Source organism: Columba livia, chromosome 28, assembly GCF_036013475.1.
Source record: "Columba livia isolate bColLiv1 breed racing homer chromosome 28, bColLiv1.pat.W.v2, whole genome shotgun sequence".
Lineage (NCBI taxonomy): Eukaryota > Metazoa > Chordata > Aves > Columbiformes > Columbidae > Columba > Columba livia.
In genome coordinates, this window is record NC_088629.1 from 2,552,270 (window position 1) to 2,575,230 (window position 22,961).

Sequence of the window (22,961 nt, forward strand, 5' to 3'; positions counted from 1 at the left end):
GCCGCTTTCCCTGGAGAGGTTTGTTTTCTGTGCCGTGCGTGCCACGACGAAGCCGGGATCACTGTGTCCCTTGGTGCTGGGGACAGACGCTGCTTGTCTTGTGTTTCCTTTGAGATGAGCCGCCTCCACCCCTGGAGACAGACCCCGCGGGGGGAGAAGATACGGGAGCCTGGAACACAGCCCCATTGTCTGGCCTTGTTTTGCTCCCGGCAGCATCCCAGCCTCAAGGTGATGATGGAGAAGCCTCTCTGGTGACTTTTCACCAGCCGGTGGGGCTGCAAGAGCGGCGGGACCCCTCACACAACCCATGGGAGCCCCGAAAGATGGGAGCAGCATCCCTACATCGGACACGTGATGCAGGGGAAGGCATAAAACGAACTATTGCCCTGATGTCTGCAGGAGCAGAGAGCACTGTCCCGGCACTGGGAGCCAGCGCCGAGGGGAGGCTGTACCGGCCCGGGGGGCTGCCGGGGGCCTGTGCCGTGCCGGCATTTTCCCTGAATTCCCTGACGCTGTGGCTTGCGAATAAAGGGATGTTTGTTAGCTGGTACTGCTGTGTTTTGCCGAGCAGAACAATAAAGAGAAAGATGCTCACAATGGGAAATTGTGCTTCCTCCTCCCCGTGCGTTCCTCAGGGAGGTGTTGGGGGGAAAAATAGAGAAGAAAGAGCGAAGAGACGGCGACAGGGCAGGGAGCGAGGGCACAACCGGCGCTTGCCGCTCCCTCCGCCATGGGAGCCGACACCAAGGGACCACGGGGCCGCGGGGCTGCCGGGACGCTGCTGGCCCCGGGATGGTGACAGGGCAGGGGCTGGGACCACCTGCTCCCCACCTCCCGTGTCCGTGTGTCCCCTCTTCCCAGCAGCACCGCGACACAGGTTTGGCCTTTCTGGAGCCCTCAGCCCTGTGATGTGGCAGCTGTGACAAGGACGGGACGCAGCGGGCGCTGGGGCACACGTTGGAGACGTTGGATGGAAACGGTGGCTGCACAAAGGACGGTAAGAGGCGCAGGACACGAAGGAGTGGGGTTGGGACATCCTGTGTCCTCAGTGTCCTGTGAGGGGACATCCCCTCGATGAGCCCCAACAGAGCCGGGCTGCCCGTTGACCCCACAGTATCCCCGGCTGCAAGCCCTGCAGATGCCCCTTGCCATGTCCTCCGGTCCCCACCGAAGCTGGGGTATGTCCCGCTGCACGTCACTGACCCTGCGCTCCCCCCAGGCACTGTCCTGCCCCCAGCTCTAAGGATGCGTTGGCTTCCCGTGCTCGGCTCCCTCTGGCTCTTGGTGGTCCCCCCTGCATCAAGCATCTTCCAGCGGCCGACAGGGAGCCCAGGTAGGCATCGGGGCACAGGGGGGGCACAGGGTGCTGCTGCTCGGAGCGGATGCTGGCAGAGGGGGGTGGCGCTGGGGTCGTCCAGCCAGGGCCGTGTGTCCGGCGGCTGGCAGGAGGGGGACAAGGAGCCAGGATGGGTGCTGGGAATGGGGCTGGAGGTGGTGACAAGGGTTGAGATGTCAAGGGAGGTGCTGAGCGGGCCATGGTGAGCCTGTGGCGAGGCTGCTGGCTGTGCCGCAGCCCCCCCGCGCCTGCAGTACCTGCTGGAGCCCCTCCACGCCACGGTGCACACGCAGCGGGGGGCCACGGCCACCCTGCCCTGCGTCCTGCGCGCCCTGCCCAGCAACTACCGCGTGAAGTGGAGCAAGGTGGAACCAGCCAACTACCGGGAGAGCATCATCATCATCACCAACGGGCTGTACCACAAGAACTACGGGCCACTGAGCCCGCGGGTGCGCCTGCGGCACAGCCACCGCTACGATGCCTCGCTCACCATCACCAACGTGGCTCTGGAGGATGAGGGACGTTACCGCTGCCAGCTGGTCAACGGGCTGGAGGATGAGAGCGTCTCGCTAACCCTGCACCTTGAAGGTGAGGCTGGGCTCCCTCCCACCACATGCCCTGGGGGTGCAGGACACAGAGGGGTCCCAAGAGGGAACCAGGGGCCCATGCCCGAGTGTTCCCATCCCTCATGTCCTGCACCATGGCCACAGCCTTATCTTCAGCACCAAATTCCCAGGGAAGAAATTATTGGCCTTGAGGGTGGTGAGAGCTTGGCCCAGGTACCCAGAGAGGTGGTGGCTGAACCATCCCTGGAGACATCCCAGGCCAGGCTGGACGGGGCTCTGAGCAACCTGAGCTGGTGAAGATGTCCCTGTCTATGGCAGGGGGGCACTGGGAGAGCTTGAAAGGTCCCTTCCAACCCAAACTATTCTGTGATTCAATGAGAAGCCAAAGCCTCCTTGGGGACAGCATCTTCTTCACCCTCCATCCCTGTCCCCCCAGGTGTTGTCTTTCCCTACCAACCCAGCAACGGGCGCTACAAATTCAACTACCATGAAGCCAAGCGAGCCTGCGAGCAACAGGACTCCCGCCTCGCCACCTACCAGCAGCTCTATAAAGGTGAAGCATCCACCAAAAAAACCTCTTTCTCCCCCAAAACACACCTTGCTGAGCACGGGGAGGAGGGAAGGGCTGGTGCTGAGCTGGTTCTGGCCCCACAGCCTGGACGGAGGGGCTGGATTGGTGCAACGCTGGCTGGATCCTCGACGGGACCGTCCACTACCCCATCATCAACTCACGGGAGCCGTGCGGCGGCCGCCTCCTCCTGCCGGGCGTCCGGACCTATGGCGCCAGGGACAAGCAGAAGGACCGATTCGATGCCTTCTGCTTCACCTCTGCTCTTCAAGGTAGTGCTGCGGTCCCCACCATGGCATCGCTGCATTGTCTCGGGGCTGGAGTTGTTCCCACGGTGGCCGCTCATCCGTTGTGTCCCCATCCATCCCCAGGCCAGGTCTACTTCATCCGGGGCCACCTGAACTTCAAGGAGGCCGGGCAAGCGTGCCAGAACCATGGTGCCGCCATCGCCAAAGTGGGGCAGCTCTACTCAGCCTGGAAGTTTTCTCAGCTGGATCGCTGTGACGGGGGGTGGCTGGCGGACGGCAGCGTGCGGTACCCCATCACCACCCCCCGGCAGCGCTGCGGGGGGCTGCCCGACCCCGGCGTCCGCAGCTTCGGCTTTCCCAGCAAGGAGCTGCGGACCTACGGCACCTACTGCTTCACCGGGAAGTAGGAGCAGCGGGAGGAGAGGTGGGCTGAGCGGAGGGGACGGTGCAGGGACACCAGCCCTCGTCACCAAGGTGGTGAGGTCAAAGTGGGCGACTGAGGGGGTCTCCCAGTGGTTTGTGCATCCTCCGACGGAGCGCTGGAGCTGGATTCGGGTGCTTATTGCATCCTATGATGGAGCTGCTCCCTGCACCCCACCCTGCTTCGAGACTTTTTGGGGTTCAGGGCTCGCTGGAGAAGCCAAACTCATTGCTGGACGAGGAATGGGGTTCTGATCCCGCCCCCAAGGGCAACACAGGCTCCCCGTTCCCCAACCTCATTGTGTCCTTCTCCCTGTCCCCGCTCCCGCAGCCACGAGGATTCAGACTGGTGCAAGTGCGACACGGGGCTGGGCATTAACGAGCGTGACTAATGGAGTTTTGCCTTCTCAATTAATAAAGCGACGGTAGAGCTGCATGGCAGAGCCGCGCTCCTGCCTGGCCGCTGCCCCCCCGGGACTGTCTGACCCCTCCGTGATATTTGCCAAGGGTTTTCCATCTCAGACAGGGGGTCAGCCAATGCGGGGGCCCCCCAGCTGCCCTGTCCCACAGTTATCGGTGTCCCTGGCACCGCACACCGGGGGTTTCTGAGTTTTGCTGTTTGTCTGGCCGGGGAGAGCTATAAAAAGCTGTATTGCTGGCACAGCACCGGGGGAAAAACTGCGTGGGGAGATACCAGCATCCCCCAGCACCCACAATGTGCCCCCAAGTCCCCTGTGTTTGCATCCCAGCCCAAACCCTGAGCGGTCCCCAAGGCCACCCAGATGCGGGAGCCACTTTGTGCTGTTCCTGCAGTCCCTGGGGATGTTGCTGTGCCCAGGCTGTTCCCGGTGGCTCCACAGCACCGGTTGGGGCTGCCGTGCTCCAAATTTTGGGGCCGTGCAGCCTTGTCTGTCCCACCCCTGTGCCAGGGCTGCCCCCGATGGCCAGACCACTGCTCTGTGCCACCTATATACCAGTTTTAAGACCCACAGCAACATGGAGGGGAGTTTGGGAGACACATACCCATGGCAGCGGATTCTACCTTTCCTGCAAGTGCAAAAGCCCCCAACCCCAGGATGGACACTGAGCTTCAGCACAGCTTGAGTGTCCCCATGTCCCCCCACGAGGGCGTCTGCCCTGTGGGCCATAGGTGGGAGAAAGGGGACGCTGGCACAGCATAGCCATCGCCTTCCCGCAGTGACCCCCCTTGATTTGGACTCCGTTGTGGCTCCAGGAACAAAACACCCCTCGTGCTACGTTTCGAGTCGCTGTCGGTTCCTTTCAAGGGAATCTTTACTTATTAGGATTTCTTTGTACAGATATAAAACAAGCAAGGAGGCAGACACCCAGTGGTGAGATTCCGCCACACGCCGGTGTCTGCGCTGGTGTCTTGGCACCGGCTCCATCCGCGGTGGCTCCAGCACCCAAGGAGGGGGCGGCTTCTGCCCTGGGGACTCGCTCAGTCGTCGGGGGGCTGACCCAGGCCTGGGGGGGACACGAGAAGCCCCGGGTGAAGGGAAAACCCCAACAGATGCTGGGGGGAGATGGGGGAACCCCGCACTCACCGGGGCGACAGGCGAGCTGGGGGGGCTCCCATGTCCCATCCTCCCGGCACCGGATGATGGGCGAGCGGCGGGGGGCAAAGCCGGGGCGGCACTGGTACCGCGTGATGGAGCCAATCTCGTAGCGCTGCTTTGGTTTGCCGAAGGCGCGGGCGTTGCTGACAGCGGGGGGGGGCCCGCACTGCACTGCGGGCGGGGGGACAAGGGGCCATTGCACCCATCTGTGGATGGCCACCCCCAAACCACAGCGAACACCCCCAATATACCCCAAACAAACCAAGGGTCCCAGGCACAGGACACACTTCCCCACTGCGGGGATGGTGAGGAACGGCTGCTTTGGGGTCTCAGAGGGGTGCAGCCCCTGCCCGGAGCGGGAGGGGGGGGTTCACCTTACCCAGCCCCATTTTGCAGGTGTAGGACAGGTGGTAGTTGCAGGGCACGTCGCTCCACTGGCCCCCGTCGTGCCACACAATGACCACACAGTTCTCCCCGGAGAGAAAGTAGCTGTCGGGCTGCCCGGGGTGCCAGTTCTCATAGAGCTGGGGGGACAAGAGGGACGGGGGGGGACGGTGCACTGCAGCACACCCTTTAAGGGGGGAACCACACCAGCGTGCACCCAGCTGCAGCGTCCTGGCCATGACAACCCACTGGGAACAAGGTTCCATCTCCGTGTCACCTGGGATCCCAAACCCTGGGGTCTGGCTCACCCATAGCACCCCCAGGGATGCTCAGCCCAGCCAAGGTGAGCGGCGCTTGAGCGGGCTGCAAAGCCCGGTCCCAGGTCTGGACTCATGTCCCCAAGTGATGGAGGAGGATGACGAGGTGCCTGGCGGGGGGTGGTTCTTCTCCCGGGGGGCACACGGGGGCTGGCAGCCTGACTTACCAAGGGGCTGCCGTCAGACCACTGGAAATCCCCCTCGATGGTCCGGTCGTTCAAGCCGATCCACTGGTATTCCCTGTACTGGTCTGGGGGGGCAGGGGGGTGCTGGGGGGGGCACAACTGGGACCCCCAGCGCCCCCCATAAGGAGGGGGCTCAAGGGAACTAGAGGCTGAATTTAGCGGGTCTGGGGGTGAGCGTGGGGAGGTGGGGGTGTCCCCAGCCCTGCAGGGGGGGTGCTGGGGGGTTTGGGGACAAGGGGGACCCAGAAGGGGACACAGCGGAGACCCTCCCGCCCCGCGCTGCACCCCCGGGGGAGCGACGGGATAGGACTGGCCGGGAGGGGGCGGCAGCGCCCTGTGTCCCCACAGTCCTGCCTGGCCCTGCCTGGTCCTACCAGTCTCTGCCCGTCCCTGCCTGGCCCTGCCTGCCCCTGCCTGCCCCTGCCTGGTCCTGCCTGCCCCTGCCTGGCCCTGCCCGTCCCTGCCTGCCCTTTCCTGGTTCAGCCGATCCCTGCCCATCCATGCCTGCCCTTGTCTCTCCCAGCCTGTCCCTGCCCCTTCCTGCATCACCCACGTCCCTCCAGGCCTCTCCGTGTCCCCCCCACTGCTGTCCCCATCCTGCTCTCCCTCCCCGTGCTCTTCCAGCCTCATCATTACTTTGCCTTCAGATGGACTTGCACATGTCCAACCCTCTGTTGGTCTGTCCAGCCACTGTGCATCTGTCCATCTGCTCCCATGTCTGTCCATCTATCTGTCTGTCTGCTCCTCTGTCTGTCGATCTGTCCATCCATCCATCCATCCATCCATCCATCCACCCATCCATCCTGCTGTCCCACTGTCCATCATGCTTCCCCTGCCTTTCACTAGCCAAGTGGCCAGTGAGGATCCAACCACAGTCCGGCCAATCCATCACATCAGCTATTTCCTTTTCTCTTTATTTTCTCTGGCTGCACAGTGTCTGCATCTCCCAGGGCACAGCGGGGCTGCAGCTCTGCCTTGGACCTCATCTACTTTTTGGCTTAAGGTTTAAAACTTGCAGGGATTCTGAGCATCCCATGGACGGAGGTTTTATGGGGACGACGCATCGGGGTCCGGGGCGGCACCACGTACCGTTGATGAAGTCCTGCTCTTCGGGGGTCAGGATGGTGGCCAGGTGCCCCCCATAATGTCTGCACTGGCTCTCCGCGTCCTCCCAGCTCCGCCGCGTAGAGAAATGCTTGTAGCAGGCTCCCTGGAAGCCGTCCCAGCCGGGGCTGCACTTCTCCAGCGCTGAGCCGCGACGGGGGCGAGGAGGGAGACAGCAAAGGGTCAAGGTGATGGAGCCCAGCCCGTCAGCAAGAAATAAAAAGAATAAACCTGATTTCCCCACATTTATGTCCCTGGGTTGGGCCGGGGGGACTCACGTCTCTCGCAGCTGCTGCCTCCATAGCCGGGCAGGCAGAGGCAGGTGGGGTGGGCACCGTCCTCTGTGCAGGTCCCTCCGTTCAGGCAGGGGTTGGGGACACAGCCACCTGCAAGGGACACGCAGCTGTTCCTCACTGCGGGAGCTCACGCACAGGGACCACCTCGTTAGCTCCCGACATCGTTAAACATCATCTCTGCAGTGAGCACCCTATAGGGGCCTGAGCCTGGCACCGAGTCTGGTACAGCGGGAGGGCTGGTGTGTGCAGTGACATGTCCGGAGCCATCCCGTCTGCCTGCACTGCCCCCGGTTCTTTGGCGTCTCCCTGGTCACGGGGACATGGGATGGATGCTCCTGTCCCCTGCATCAGGGGGTCACTGCCATGCCAGCCCCCAGCCCTCCCCTGCTTTCCCCTGCAGTGACAGAGCGAACACGCTTTGGGACGGGATGTGCAAAGGACAAAGCCTTGGGCATGTCCCAGCCTGGCAGCAAGGTGAGCCCCCTGCCTGTCCCCTGGTGTCACCTTCAGCCTGGCCAGGGCCGATAATTCAGCCGGCACCATCTCTGACCCACGCCAGCCCGTTACGGTCATTAAGGCGCCTGGAGCACATTGTGTGCTCCCAGCCCAGCTCAAGAGCGTGATTAACGCTGTCGCCACCGCCAGCGGAGCGGGGACTGGACGTCCTTGACACCCTCCAGCCTCACGATGCCCCATTTAATGGTCCTTGGCTCAGTGGAGCCATGCCAAGGACGATGGTGCCGAGGATGATGCTACTGCCCTTGCCCGTCGCCAGACAGCGTCACCTCCCCTGGCTCAGGACACCCAGCTCATCCCCAGCAGACCAGGGTGCAACGAGCTATTTTTGTGGCACACGTCTGGCTCTTTCCGAGCATCTGTCCCTGCCAGGGCAGGAGCCGTCCCACCAGGCCCAGCCATCCGGGGAGCAGGGGGCGCACTGCCGGACCCCGGGGACCCCACAGAGACCCCCATGCAGGGGGATAGGAGGACAGACAGGGCTTGGCTGCTGGGAGTGTCACCGGAGCTGGGAACATGGCAGGGGGGACAGAGGGTGACACCCACCCACACAGTTCAAGCCCCCACCGCTCACCTCCAATGCTGATGGGTGAAGGAGTGGAGCTGGGGGGAGCTGCGCTCCACGTGGGGCTACAGCAGCAGCTTTGGGGCGCTTGGCCATTGAGGGCTGCCCAAGGCGGGGTGCTCCTGGTGGGGCCCTGCACCCCACCACCCAGCAGTGCCCCCCAAGGGTGGGAAGCCATCCCCCGCTCACGCCATGCAGGTTCCAGCCCCAGCCGGGGGAGCTGAGCCCGGGGGGACCCTTGGAGGGCACAAAGCAGCCGTAACCCCCCACCTCATGTGGGGTCCCCTCCGCCATACTCCCCGGGGACTCGCGGTGGGGGGGCCAGGGGATTAGTTCGTCAGTGGGAGAGGCTGTGGGGGAGCGAGGCAGCAGACACGGGGACGAAGGGAGGATCAAGCCGAGATGCTTGTTCTAGAAAGCTTTTAATTCCCTTTATTAGTACCACTGTTAGTCAGAGGAGGGGTTTGGCCCTTGGTTGGATTTTTTTCATGGAAACAGTCATTAAAACACTTCACAGAAGTAGAAGAGATTTAAGTGCATGCAGAGCTCAGACCAATTTGTTTGACAAATATGTGCTTCTCCGGACCTGTAACCTTCCCTTACCCAGCTGAGGAGAAGAGAGAGAGAGAGAGGAGAGACAGACGGACAGAGGGAAGCACAGCGTGAAGGAAAGGTGTTGGCTTTCTCTAGTGGCACAGAGTGGCCAGGAGGGCTGTCCCGAGGGCCAGGGCGCTGCGGCGGGGACCCCCGGCCGGGCGGGCGCCTGCCCCCACGCTGGCCCGCTCGGTGGGGAGGGCGGGCAGGGGGGCGGCCGTGCTGGGGAACTGGTCCCCCGACCCCACCGGGGCCACCCCGGAGCCACCAGTATGGGGAGAGGTGAGGCCGTCCCTGCGGGTCCCACCTGGTTCTCCAGGAATGGCTGCAAGGAAACCCTCCACCGTTGCAGCGGAGGGAGCGGGTTGCTCTTCCTCCTCATCATCCTCCTCCTCATCTTCCTCCTCTTCTGAAGATACAGTGGGCATCCCATGGTCAGTGCCTGGGGGTCGTGGCACAGCCTCCTCACCTCCTGTGGCTGGGGCACCGCTGCTGCTGGGCACCTCCGTGTGCCATGGGGTGACCACCGTCACCTCTGCCATGGGGACAGTGGTCCCAGCCCTTGGGGCCACAGGCGAGGGGACCCACAGGGCCCCTGACTGCTCCTCTCCCTCCTCCTGAGGCTGCGAGGGCGCCGGGGGCAGCGGGGACACCCTGGGGCTTTCGGCCACGTCTCCCGAGAGCTCGGCGTCTTCGGTGGGGGGGACGGGGGTGCTCGCCCTGCCGGAGCCGTGGCCACGCGGAGGGGTCCCACCAGGCTCTCGGCTATCTGTTGAGGCGGCAGAAGTGGCACTGGTTGGCGATGTCACCCGGTGTCCTGGTGCCCCGGGGCTGGCAGTGCGGGCCGGCTGCCCCATGGCATCCCGTGGGCGGTCAGGGCGGCATGTGGGGATGGTGGGGCTGGGTGGCCGGGGAAACCCCTCAGGGTGCTCCATGTCACCTGCTGCAGCCCCATCCAGGGACAGGGCACCGGTGGGTCCCTCTGCACCTGCCCGTGGGACCATGGAGAGCTGTGTGCTGGTGATGGTGTCCGGCTCTGTGGGCTGGTTGGGGTCTCGCCCTCCACCCAGGCTCTCTGCTGATGCAATGCCAGGGTCCCTGCCCGGTGCTGCTCCTTGCTCCTCCTCTGCAAAGGGCAAGGAGAACAGTGGTGAGACACCAGCACCAGAGCCAGCCCGCCCGTGGGGCCATGGGCACTGGCATCGCCAGCCAGCGCTGCAGGTCCTGCTGCAGCAGGCACCACTCAGGGGCAACGCCAGCACAGAGATCCACAGGGAGACGGAAGCAGCCCCGAGCCCACACAATGTTGTCCCCACCAAAGTGGCACAGCAGAGTGAGCTCCGGCTCGGCCACCGCCAAGCCCGGCCCCACACGAGGTTCCCTGCGGCAGGGGCCACGTGCAGCCCCTCACCGCTGCGCCCGGGCTCCTCTCCCTCTGGCCAACAGCACCCTCCTCCAGCTCTCTGCAACTAAACCGTGGTTCAGCACTGACCCTGCATGCTCGACCCCGGCCGAGGGAGGGACAGACGGATGTCCCTGCACTGGTGACTTGTGTGCAGCCCTACGCCGAGCCACCCATGCCCCGGCCATGGGTGTTCCCTCTACCAAATGCATGGTAACGGCTGCAGCAACCCAGGCACCCGCGTGCTCCTCTGACCTCTCCTGGCAATGCTGGCACCTCCGTCCCTGCGGCTCCTCTCTGCACCCCAGCCCTGGCATCGCCGCCGTGGCCGCTCGACCTACCCGTGCGGGACAGCTCGTGCCCGGGCACTGGGCACTCCCCAACTGCCCCTGTCGCCCCCTCCTCCTCCGCGGGGGACCGGCTCCCCGGCTCCGCACCACAGCTACGCGGGACGCCTGCCTCGGGGACGGCCACGGCCGTGGGGAAAGGGACGGCAGGGGACACGGAGGTATCTAGTGGGGGGTGCCGGGCCCCTGGCCCCAGTGCGTCTTCGGGGGACAGGCTCGGCTTTTCCAGCTCCGCGTCCTCAAAGAAAGGGACGGCGTATATAGCCCCTCGCGACTCAATCTCCACTTGCGCTCTGGGCAGCTGCAGCTCCTCCAGCTTTTCTGCCACTGTAACAATCTCCTGCAGGCCCTCGGGCTCTCTGGCAGCCTCAGGGAAAGAGTTTGTCCCTTCTGTGGGCAAAAAGAAAGTGGGATATTACTGCCCGGTCCTGGCCATGGAAGGCAGAGATGCCATCGCCCTGGTGCGGGGTTGGAGCCCTGGGGACAGCCTGGCACCCCGACGGGGACCCAGCTCTCCTTGACCTCCCTTCCCCTCTAAGCAGGGCTGGTGCAGGGCAGGATCAGGCCCCTGAGGCTGTGACACCGGGTCCTGAGCCCTGGTGTCACGAGGTGATGCTGATTTACGCCGCCCTGGAGCCGATGGCCATGGCTCGTGGGTTCAACTGTTTTACACTCAGCATTTCCTCCTCATCCCTGTCCTTCCCAATCGTGATTCTCCCCCTTCCTCCTCCTCCCCCTCCAGCAAACCCCGAACCTCAATGAGCACCAGCACCTGCCCTGGGGGGTCCCTCTCCAGGCCCCCATCTCCATCCCCAAGGAGCGCAGAGTTAGTGTGTTACGGGGGTCGCGGATTTATGGGACGGGTCCATCCTGCCTAACCCATGGGCTTTCTGCCGAGAGATGGGGAAACTGAGGCACAGAGATGCGTGGCATCCCATTGATTCTGGGGAGCCCCCGTGGCTCCAAGAGGGTGCACAGAGAGGAGGGAGGAGCGGAGAGGCGGGTCTTCCTCCCTCCCTGCCTGTTGTTCCTGCCAGCGTCCGTCCTCGCTCGTCCCCTCCCTGCTGTGTCCGTCGGTGACCCCCGGCAGCTCAGCGCTGCCCATGGGGCTCGGTTCCCATTCACCACTGTGATCCTGCCCAAAACCAGGACCCGGCAGCACCTCCGGCCAGCAGATGAACCACCCCACGGCCATGCCCGCGTAGCTCACACAGACCGACGGTGCCACACGGGACATCCCTGCTCTGTCGTGATATAGTCGCGTGCAGTATTGAAGACATGCAAGGCACCCCTACTCTGTCACGATATATCACCATGCACCATTGAGAACATGCAGAGCATCCCTCCTCTGTCACGACATATCAGCATGCAGTATTGGGCCCATGCAGGTTGTCCCTCCTCTATCGCGATATATCAGCATGCAACACAGAGACCATGCAAGGCGTCCCTATCCTACCACCACAGGTTGACGTGCACAACTGAGACGGTGCAAAGCACCCCTGCTCTATCGCCATATCATAGTGCACAGCACGGAGGGATCCCGACCCCACAGGACACCCCAGCTCCGCTGCACCCAGCGCTCGGTGCGTGGGTGGGCTCGAGCCAGCACCCCGCACACACCAAGCACCCGCACCCTGCCCGGGGGGCGCCCCAAACCCTCGTGTTGGTCCCTTTCTGGGAGCACCTGCAGGCCGGGGGGTGCCCATCTTTACCTCGAAAGCAGTACGCATCGTATCTGCTCTGGGCATCGGGGAATCCCGTCTGGTTGCGGAAGAGGAAGATGGTTTTGACACCCGGCAGGGCCCCGCCGCAGCGTTCCCGGGGGGTGACGATGGGGTAGCGGACGCTGCCATCGGCCAGCCAGCCGGGGCTGCAGGCGTCCAGCCCCGCGTTCCAAGCCGCGTAGAGCTGCCCTGTCCGCGCCAGCTCCGCGCCCAGCACCCGGCACCGCGCCGCCGCCTCCTCCAGCGTGAATTTGTCTGGGGCCGTCTCCAAAAAGATCTCCCCTGCGAAGAGAGGAAGGAGGCGGCTGTCAGAGCTGGGGGGGACACACAGACTCCAGGAGCTCTTCGCCTCCTCCACTCTCTGCATGGTCCCAGGAGCTGGCTTGGGGATGGGGACCCCCAACATGGTCCTCACAATGGGGGCACTGGAGGCTGGAGAGCCCTGCCTGTCCCTGGTCCCTCATGACAACCACAGCACGGGGACAGCTGGAGTGGCCATGCCACATGGGATACCTGCCCTTGCAAATGGAGCTGAGACTTTAAGGCACCCAGGAAAGGGACAGCAGAGGAGCAGGACCATGCCCTGCACAGCACAATGCACCTATGGGGACATTTCCGAGGGGACCTTCATGCTGCAAAGGGCTGGTGACCGCTGCCATGATGCACGCTGTGTGCCAGCACCCACGACCACACCGATGTCCCTGTCCCAGCACACTGTCCCCCACACACCACTGACCGGCACCGCATCTCCGCCACCTGCATCACCCAGCCAGCCTCACAGCAGCCGCAGCTGCCGGCAGAGACCCTCACTGGGGACAGAAGGAGGGACTGGCCACCCCTGCACACCCAGCCAGGCGGGACGTGTCCGAGCCGCGGGACAAGCAGCACCCCAGCACATGCAAAACGCGACGTGAGCTGGCCCAGACCCCAAAACACCACATGTCGCTGTACCCACAGCGTGGTGACAGCCTGGGGCAGGTCACCCTGGGCATCTCCAGCCCCGAGGCCAGGGGGTGAGTGAGGGGAGAGCCCCGTGTCCCCCAAAACCCAACCAGCAACGCAGCACAGCAAGTCCCTGCGCTTGCGGGCACCGAAGTGCCCAAAGCCTTGCAGAGCTCAGAGGCTTCAGAGCCAGCGCCTGTGATGTGGGGCGATATTTTCATGTGGGGTTATGGGGGGTGGTTAGTGCAGCCGGATAAGCAGGGAAGGGCAGGACGGGGCTGCGGGCATCGCAGGCACCTGGGAGCTCCTCGGCATAGCAGTACACGTCATACATGTCCTCCGGGTCCACCACCCCGTAGTTCCTCACCCCGGGGAAGCCGTTCATGTCTCCATAACAGGCCTCGCGAGGCGTGTGGATGGGATACCTGGGGTGGGAAAGCACAGGGTGGGGCTGGCGACTGGCAAAGGGTGACGGGGGAGGCGATGGACGTGACGCCCGGGATGTGGCGGTGCCCACCTGACAGTCTGGTCGGCGATCCAGCCGGCATCGCACTGCTCGTAGCCGCCCATGTAGGCAGCGTAGAGCTGCTCGGGGGTGGCGATGCGGGCGCCGATCCGGGCACAAGCCTCCTGCGCCTCGGTGAAGGTGTAGGCGTAGCGCATGGAGCCCTCCCGGTAATGAAACACCACCCCTGGGGGGGGACACGGGTGTGGGCAAGGGGCTTCATGGCAGCCCCCTACCCCCACGGGTGCACGTTTGCAGCAGCCCCCCACCCATACGGGTGCATCTGCACCCAGGGTTTGCTGAGGCGGGAGAGTGACCCCCGTCCTCCCCCACCCCAAGTGCCACCGGTCTCCTCTCGGAGGTACCTTTGACTTTGACGTCGAGGATGTCATGGCCGTCCTCGATGCCATGCTGCACGTCGCAGCGGTAGATCCCCGAGTCGTTGGGCCGCAGCTCGGTGAGCAGCAGGGAGGCGTTGGTGTAGCGCTGGTGGAAGATGGGCAGGGAGGCGCGGAGGCGATAGTCCTCGCTCACCTTCACCCTGTCCCCCCGGGCTACCAAGATCTCCACCTCCCTGCCCTCGGAGATGAAGGTCCACTTGACCCGGGGGGCTCCCAGCACCGCGCGGCGCCCAGCTGTGCCGGCGGTGGGCAGGGGACCGAGGTAGGTGATGAGGCAGGGGATGGTGATGTCGCCCGCCAGCACGGCGTCAAGGGCCGGGTGGCGCGGGATGGAGACCTGCAGAGCCTTGAGGTCCTCTGGATGGAGAAGAGAGGAGCCATGAGGGGGCCGGCACGGTGCCCCCACCCCAGCCCCTCACCCAGACCCCCACGCAGCCCCTCTGGGTGCAGGGAGCAGCACAGGTGCAGCCGGTGATGCTGAGTTACCTGTGCCATCTCCAGGGCCAAACACCTCCGGGACCACCGTGGGGACAAGCACGCAGAGCAGCAGCAGCGGGAGGGCTGAGGCCATGCTCTGCCCTGCAAGGGGGAGGAAAAACCACCAGCTGTGCTTACAATCCAAAACGCTTCAACAATATCCCTTCCCTGCACGGGGGGGGAAGCTGAGAGAGCCCCCGGCCCGTGGGCACCGGGATGTGGTGATGTGAGCGGTGTCAGGGCAGGGGGACAGGGATGCCGTGGGGTAACGCGGACCCGTGTGTGGTGGAAAGGAGAGGGAAGAGAAGGAAATGTGTCCTGGTTAACAGGAGGAGGGAGAGAACACGGGGAACTGAGACTGTCAGCTCAGCACCACTGCGTCCCATCCAGCTGCCCAAGCCGGGTCCCCTGGGGACAGCAGAGCCCAGCCTGGCCCCGGCAGCACGGAAAGTCTGAGCCCAAACCTCAGCTCCAACAGGCAGGGAGGCGATGCCAGAGCTGGGGCTGCGTGCTCGCAGTTAAGAAACCTCAGAAGGGGTTTTTAATAGCTGGTGTTCAGCAGGAGAGAGCCGGCGAGCCCCAGTTGGCGGTGGCGAGCGCGTGCACACGTGTGCACGTGTGCAAGCAGGGCACGCGCGTGTGTGCTTGTGCATCGGCATGCGTGTCGCACTTCTGCACGCGTGTTGCCCCACGCACACGTGCGGGGGTGCACATGCGTGTGCGTGCGCTCGTGCACGTGTGGGTTGTACGGTGCGGGGGGGGGGGCTGAGGTCAGCGAGCTGCTGGGGACGGCCGAGGGTGCACAAAGCACAGGGCTTGGGGGAGGGAATGAGCGGGACGGCTTCTCTTTGCCATTCAGCTCACGCCGGAGGTTCCCTACACGCGGGCTGGGAAAACCGCGGCCGAGCAAAGCTGCCATTATGTCCCCGGCCTCTCTCAGGGCTGCCTGGCACAAAGGGCTCTCCCCCGCGGGCTGGGACCGGAGCTGAAAGAAGAGCCCAGTGGCTAGCACGGCTGTCACCAGCCCCCAGCCCTCCCTGGGGAGCAGCATAGGACCACTGGGGGACACCTGGCATGTCACAGAGGGGCCCTGGCCACCCGTGGCCTCTCACAGCCTGCGGAGAGGAGGCTGATGCCGAGGACAAGGGGAGATGCTGCGTGGGGCGCAAGGGAGCGCAGCGCCCATGTCCCCACACCCCTCTGCACAGGGTCCTGGGGTCTCCTCAGCCGCTGCACCAGGGATGCAGCACGAGGTTCCCCAGGATGGAACACGACCCTGGCACTCAGAGCAGCTTTGTGATCTATGAGTATCACGACCCTGGCACTCAGAGCAGCTTTGTGATCTATGAGCTCTTTGTGCTGCATTGATTTCGGCAGCCACAGAAGCGGATTTGGCACCTCCGCGGCGCTCTCTGGCTCAGGTCACTGGCCACCATGGCCAGCGCGATGGGAGGCTGTCCTCGTCACCCCCATCCCTCTGCAAACAGGGCTCCCTGAGACTACCCGTGGGATCAGCACCAATGAATGGCCATGAATACAGCTCCTGGCACTACACACCATGGTGTACAGCACCCAGTGCCATGGATGTACAGCCCCCAGCACCATGTACCATGCATGTACAGCTCCCACACCATGCACCATGCACCATGCATGTACAACACCCAGCACCATGCATGTACAACCCCCAGCATGTACAACACGCAGCACCATGCACCATGGATATACAGCCCCCGGTGCCATGCATGTACAGCCCCCAGCACCATGCATGTACAACCCCCAGCACCATGCATGTACAACCCCCAGCACCATGCGCCATGGATGTACAGCCCCCAGCACCATGCACCATGGATGTACAACACCCAGCACCATGCGCCATGGATGTACAGCCCCCAGCACCATGCACCATGGATGTACAACACCCAGCACCATGCACCATGGATGTACAGCCTCCAGTGCCACACCCCATGGATATACAGCTCCCAGCACCATGCACCATGGATGTACAGCCCCCAGCACCATGCACCATGGATGTACAACACCCAGCACCATGCACCATGCACGTACAGCCCCCAGCACCATGCACCATAGATGTACAGCTTCCAGCACCATGCACCACGGATGTACAACCCCCAGAACCATGCACCATGGATGTACAGCTCCAGGCACCACACACCATGGATGTACAGCCTCCAGCACCATGCATGTATACCACCCAGCACCATGCACCATGCATGTACAACTCCCAGCACCATGCACCATGGATGTACAGCCCCCAGCACCATGCATGTATAACACCCAGCACCATGCACCATGCATGTACAACCCCCAGTGCCACACACCATGCATGTACAACCCCCAGAACCATGCACCATGGGTTCAACAGCTCCTCGTCCTCGTCACCCCCATCCCTCTGCAAACAGGGCTCCCTGAGACTACCCGTGGGATCAGCACCACAGAATGGCCGTGAATACAGCTCCTGGCACTACACACCATGGTGTACAGCACCCAGTGCCGTGGATGTACAGCCCCCAGAACCATGTACCATGCATGTACAGCTCCCACCAGGCACCAGGCAGCACCAGGCACCGTGAACACTGGCCATCACATGCAGACCACAAACCACCCCTTTCCCCACAGGAGCTCAGCACAGGCAGCCAAAGCCCAATAGCCCAGGACCTGGCCAGTGGTGCCGGAGCCAAGCTGGGGGCTTGCTCTGCTCCAGACGGATCATTTGAATTCAGCCCCACTTTCTGGAGCGAGGGACAAAACCGTCCTGCTCGGCAGCCGTGGCCGGGGTCCAGCACAGGGGCTGGCTGCCGTCCCCCAGGGTGGCCGAGCGAGGAAGCTTTTGTCACCGGCGCCTTTTCTTCCCGTTCCCAAGGCGCCGTGGTGGCGTGGGCAGCGGCCGGCAGCAGCCGCAAAGCCCTGGGGAGAAAATCCAAGTGATTAAGCTCTACAGAAACGGGGCAAGTTGGGGTGAGCAGTGTCTGCCCAGGACCAGGGTGCCAGCGCTGCGAATGGGACGCGGGGAGGATTAAACCTGGTTCCACCCTGTCCATGAGCCTAAAGTCCCGTGATGGCAAGAGACTCTCAGACATCACGTTTGGAGTTTGGGGTTGGATTTTTGGGTTGGTTTTCTTTCCCTATTTGCCACAAATGGAGAATTTTTCAGCCCACACGTTAAGGAGGAAAAGCTGGGAGCAGGGGCAGGGAAATGCAACCAAAACGCTCAGCGAGGCGGGGAATGGCAGCGGCTCATTGGGCTCCATCGTCTCCATCACCTCAGAGCTCAGGAGCCGCTGGGAGCAACCAAGATGCAGGCGCGCACGTGGCGGGGCCGGCTAACCTCCATTTCTGTGGGAAACCAGGTGGAAAATGGAGCTGAGCTCTATTTTGGGACAGGAACAATCTTTTTATTTCTCCCCTGAGCTCGGCTCCGCTTTCAGTGGCGGCTGCTTGAACAAGGGGGCCTGCGCATCTGGGGCTGCAGCACCCCCAGCGCGGTGGTCCCGGTGAGGGGCAGGAGCTGCTGCGAGGGGCCGGGGGGCTGGGTACCTCCCCATCTCCAGAGATGGGATTTCTCCTCATCCGGGGCCAAGCCACCCTCCATGGCCCCTTGTCCCCTGCACGTGACAGTTCCTCACAAGGTGCCCTGCCAGCCCGCAGCGTGCCGGGGGGGCCAGTGGCTTTCCAGGGATGCTCAGCTGCAGAATGAGTCAGCAGCCACGGGCAGAGCCTGGCCCTGCTCCAGGCGTGGGCGGGCAGCCCCATCCCTACCAGCAACGGGCTCCGGACAGACGGACACACTGACATCCCCGTCCACGCGCGCCCCCGTCCCAGCACATATGTGGCTGTGTCCGTATCATCCCCCCCCTTTCTACAAACTATCCATGTGTCCAGGATCCATCCCCAGCCTGGGGGGCACATGGGGTGGATCTGCGCGCGGGGGGTCCCCAGGGTGCAGCGGTGCTGGGGGTCACGCCAGCTCCCCTGGGAGGGGCTGGGGGGGCTGTGCTCTGCACTGGGGATGCAGTGGGAAGCACCCGGCTGCCTCTTGGCAGCAGCCGCTGGCAAAGCTTAAAAGCCCGGAAGCAGGTGGGGTGAAGAGGGGGGGTCCCTCTGGCTGCCAGAGCTACTCAGTCCCCCCAGCCCAGCAGCCAGAAAGCGGCTCCTTGTTGCAGGGCTGGGATATGGGAACGTGCCACCCTGGCAGCCCAGGGGAGCCTGGGGAGGGTCCCTGGGGGACCCGGTCTCGCATGGAGGGGTGGGAGTGTGAGCAGACCCCGTATGGACCCCCAGGGACACACGAGCACACGTGTGCCGGGGTGAGGGTCTGCACACCCATCCCTGCCTCTCCCGAGGCTGCAGAGCTCTGGTGGGGAAACTGAGGCACGAGATGGGGCAGGAATTTGTGGGGTGGGGGATGAGGGGTCCCAGATTTTGGCCCTGCTCCTCAGGTGGTACCCGCAAAGCTCCCCAGCCCCTCTGCGTGCTCACCGGTGCGCTCGCAGCTCCCCGTACAAGATCACAGCACCCCGAAGAAGGACCCAGGCTCCCAGTTTGCCCCTGCAAAGCAGCCCTAAAGCATCCTGCCCACCCTCACCCCGCCATGAATCCCCCCAGCAGCTGGGAAAGGCTCAGGGTTGGGGCAGAGGGAGCTTTTCCCACCCCTCCGGCAGCCGAAAGGAAGAGCAACAGGTTCTGTGTTGAATTGAGGAGGGAGAAGTCAGTGTGATGGGAGAGGAGGCTTCGGACAGAAATGGTCCCCATATGGGATGCTCAAGGGCAGACCCTTCATCCCGGGACAAAATGCTTTGGGGACGGGGTTTGCAGCAAACTACCCAGCCCAGGACACCCCATGGGGGACTTGGGGTCCACACTGGGACGTCTCAGCAGGGAAAAGCCATGAAAAACACACAAAACATATTTTATTTTTGCCCAGCCCCTCCTGTCCCCCGCCTTGAGACACCAGCAGGGCTGGGGGACAGTGCTGAGAGAGCCGGGGGAGCATGGGGACATCCAGTGGTGCCTTGCAGCCCCCCAAACCCTGGACTCTGCCTCAGCCCCTCCAGGATGGGGCAGCTTGGCCCCTGAAAACCTCTCCATCTGGCTGGACAGGAGAAGGGGGACCTGGTCCCCTGTGTCTCTATGCAAGACCCTACACAGCCCGTGCCTCAGTTTCCCTTTCTGCCGTTACCTTGACTTCAGCCTCCCAGGGACAAGGACCCATCCAGGGGCTCAGCCGGACAGATGGGGAGGGCTCCCCTGTGACCGGACCCCCAGTCTCTCCCACAGCTCTTCTAAAACAAAGGTTCATGAGAGCAGCTGCTGAAACAACCCCAAAAATCTCCCTTGTCCCCAAACATTCGAACCCGGCCGGGCACCAGGACAGGTTGGGCTCCAGGCTGCGGTAACCAGCCGGCATCAAAGTCCTTTTTCCATCCAACTTAACCAGAACGCCCGCATCAGCTCCCTCGCTGCCTGAAGCGCTGCAGAGCCAGCGCTGGTACAAGCTGATCCTTTAAAAAGAGCCGAACTTGCAGAATGACACTGTCCTCCTGGGGGGGTCAGCGACAAGGACAAATCTCCCCAAAGCAGGACCCCAGGGGCCACCGGCTCCGAGCATCCTCCTCCGCAGGGTGGGTCGCACCCCCGTACCCGCATCCCGCGGGGAAGGCGCTCGGCATCCCCGCGCCGGATCGATTCTCCTCTCACTTTCCCCTCGGGCGCAGAGGTGAAATGAGATATTGAAATTAATAGCGCAGTACGGCAGCGGCAGCTGCCAGTGGGACCCCGGGGGTGACAGCGGCCGAGCGCGACGCTTTCCCCGCATCCCACCTTGCTCGGAGCGTGGCGGCAGCCCCACGACGGCCCTTCTTGGCGGCGGGGGGATCGGCGGCACCGGGGGGGTCTCTGCTTGCCCAGGGCGCGGGGCTGAGCTGCGGCTTGGCACGGGCAGCGCAGGCAGCAGGTTGGCAGGACGGCTGGGAACCAGCTCTGCCAGGCATAAGTGCAGGCACCGAGAAAAGAGGAGTCCTGTGTGTGTGTCCGTGTCCTCGGCTCTCGTTTTCTTCTTTTCCTTCCCCTTTCCCTCCTCCTTTTATATTTTTTTCCTTCCCCTAATTAAGAAAAAAAAAGGAATTATTACCGTGTTGGCAGGCTGCTCGTCCCTCCCCGTCCCTCCCTCCTGGCAGCCCCAGCACGAGATGCCGTGTGGGGAGCGGAGGATGCTCAACCCCGGCACGTTATTTAACCCAACACAGCACAAGTGGAGGAGCAGCCGGCGCTGGCTCCCCCGGACCGGCCGGAGAAGGGGGTCCCCTCCACAGCCCCCCCCAGACGGAATGGGGATGCTCTTGGGATGGTTATTTCTCATACTGTGCAGGGGGCTGTGGGCGAGGGTCCCAATAGCCAGTGGAGGCTTTGTCATGCAAAACCTCCTTTGCCAGTGGGGTCCCCATGTGGGGGAGGCACCATCCAGGGGCTGAGGGACCGGGGGGGCTTCACCGGCCCCAGTGGGGTGCTGGGAGCAGCCAGACCCGACCTCCCGGCAGAGCGCTTTCAACTGAGCTCAATCCTGCAGAGAGCAGGCACCGTGCCTCAGTTTACCCACCTGCATCCATGTCGCAGGGGAGCGGGATGATTAACGCACCTTTAGGCACGCTGGAGGCACGTGGCAGGATCTGGGTGCTCAGTAGGGTCTGGGGTGAAGCTGGGGACCCCCATTTGCAGAGTTGAGCCCCTCAGGACAAGGGCAGAGCCCTCAAAGCAGCGTTGGGGCTTTTTTGAACCAGATCTCTCTCAAACTTTCTCTTGTGCGCAGCATCCACTGCCCAGGGGGCCAGCACAGAGCCTGCCAGATAATTGCTCGGGTGAGTTTGCAGAAAGCTGCAGCTCCCGAGCAGAATTAATCAGTCGTTGCCCCGGGAAATAATTACGGGTGGCGGAGATGGTCTCGTTAGCGGTGCGGTCCGGCGCGTGATGCACAGCGCAACGCTCTGCCCGTGAGGCAGCACCGCGGTGCTGAGCTGATATGGATGGACAACGGGATGGACACCGGGATGGACACTGGGATGGACATTGGGATGGACACTGGAATGGACACCAGGATGGACACCAGGATGGACACTAGGATGGACACCGGGATGGACACCAGGATGGACATTGGGATGGACACTGGAATGGACACTGGAATGGACACCAGGATGGACACCAGGATGGACACTAGGATGGACACCGGGATGGACACCAGGATGGACATTGGGATGGACACCGGAATGGACACTGGGAAGGACACTGGGATGGACATTGGGATGGACACCAGGATGGACACTGGGATGGACACCGGGATGGACACCAGGATGGACACCAGAATGGACACTGGGAAAGACACTGGGATGGACATTGGGATGGACACCAGGATGGACACCAGGATAGACAACAGGATGGACACCGGGATGGACAAAGGGATGGATGTTGGGATGGACACCAGGATGGATGCCAGAACAGACACTGGGATGGACACAGGGATGGATGCCAGGATGGACACGGGGATGAACGCTGGGATGGACACTGGGATGGACACAGGGATGGACACAGAGATGGATGCTGGTATGGACACCAGGATGGACACCGGGATGGACACTGGGATGGACACCAAGATGGACACCGGGATGGACACCAGGATGGACACTGGGATGGACACTGGGATGGACACTGGGATGGATGCTAGGATGGACATGGGGATGGACACTGGGATGGACAAAGGGATTGATGCCGGGATGGACATGGGGATGGACACTGCAATGGGCAGGGGTGAAACCCAGGAGCTGCCCCAGCCTCTGCGCCCCCATACCCAACCCACAAGGTCACATCCCTCACCCGGCACTTTTGCGGCAGATGGCTCAGAGCTGAGGAAGCACAAAGCGCCGGCTCAGCAAGGAGCATCCCCCAAACTAATTGGGAACAGATGTTCCCAGCCTGGCCAGGGTTTCCGTTCTGGCCTGGGGTGAATCCTCCCAGGCTGCTGCTCTTTCTGCCCCTTCCCAGGGCAGCTCCTGGTCCCTCCAGGCTGGTGGCATCAATGGGGCAGAGCCCTGGGACATCCAGCTCCTGGAAGGGACGGGGGAGGAGGGAGAGGAGCAAAGCCCTTGAGGTGCTGGAGCGAGTGGAGAGAAGGAAACGAAGCTGGTGAGGGGCTGGAGCACAAGTGTGATGGAGCAGCTGAGGGACCTGGGGGGTTCAGCTGGAGAACAGGAGCTGAGGGGAGACCTTCTGATCTCTGAACTGCCTGAAAGGAGCTTGGAGCCAGGGGGGGTCGGGCTCTGCTCCCCAGGAACAAGCGCCAGGAGCAGAGGAAACGGTCTCAAGTTGCGCCAGGGGAGGTTGAGGGTGGATTTAGGAACAATTTCTTCCCCAAAGGGCTGTGGGGCATTGAACAGGCTGCCCAGGGCAGTGCTGGAGTCACCATCCCTGGAGGGTTGGACA

The 22,961-nt window shown here is 63.1% G+C and overlaps 2 protein-coding genes across 5 annotated transcripts; one reads left to right on the top strand and one right to left on the bottom strand.

Annotated features, from left to right (window-relative positions):
• The first annotated feature begins 639 nt into the window (after window positions 1–639).
• HAPLN2 (hyaluronan and proteoglycan link protein 2) lies at window positions 640–4,817 on the top strand. Of its 2 annotated transcripts, none has more exons than XM_065043329.1 (6): window positions 640–997; window positions 1,115–1,333; window positions 1,574–1,924; window positions 2,339–2,455; window positions 2,557–2,742; window positions 2,842–4,817. In XM_065043329.1, exons 2-6 carry the CDS (start codon window positions 1,246–1,248, stop codon window positions 3,123–3,125), a joined length of 1,026 nt encoding a protein of 341 aa, XP_064899401.1. In that variant the 5' UTR covers window positions 640–997; window positions 1,115–1,245; the 3' UTR covers window positions 3,126–4,817. The 2 variants fall into 2 exon arrangements, with proteins under 2 accessions (XP_064899401.1, XP_064899400.1); XM_065043328.1 differs by having other exon boundaries at window positions 642–997; window positions 1,220–1,333.
• Window positions 4,410–20,559, bottom strand: BCAN (brevican). 3 transcript variants are annotated; one of them, XM_065043281.1, is made up of 15 exons: window positions 20,313–20,559; window positions 14,484–14,576; window positions 13,962–14,354; window positions 13,609–13,783; window positions 13,389–13,516; window positions 12,138–12,431; window positions 10,420–10,815; window positions 9,617–9,802; window positions 8,984–9,445; window positions 6,984–7,091; window positions 6,691–6,849; window positions 5,584–5,666; window positions 5,095–5,239; window positions 4,704–4,886; window positions 4,410–4,623 (listed from the first exon to the last, which is right to left on the bottom strand). In XM_065043281.1, exons 2-15 carry the CDS (start codon window positions 14,566–14,568, stop codon window positions 4,598–4,600), a joined length of 2,823 nt encoding a protein of 940 aa, XP_064899353.1. In that variant the 5' UTR covers window positions 14,569–14,576; window positions 20,313–20,559; the 3' UTR covers window positions 4,410–4,597. The 3 variants fall into 3 exon arrangements, with proteins under 3 accessions (XP_064899353.1, XP_064899354.1, XP_064899355.1); XM_065043282.1 differs by lacking the exon at window positions 12,138–12,431; XM_065043283.1 differs by lacking the exon at window positions 10,420–10,815.
• Window positions 20,560–22,961: the final 2,402 nt, after the last annotated feature.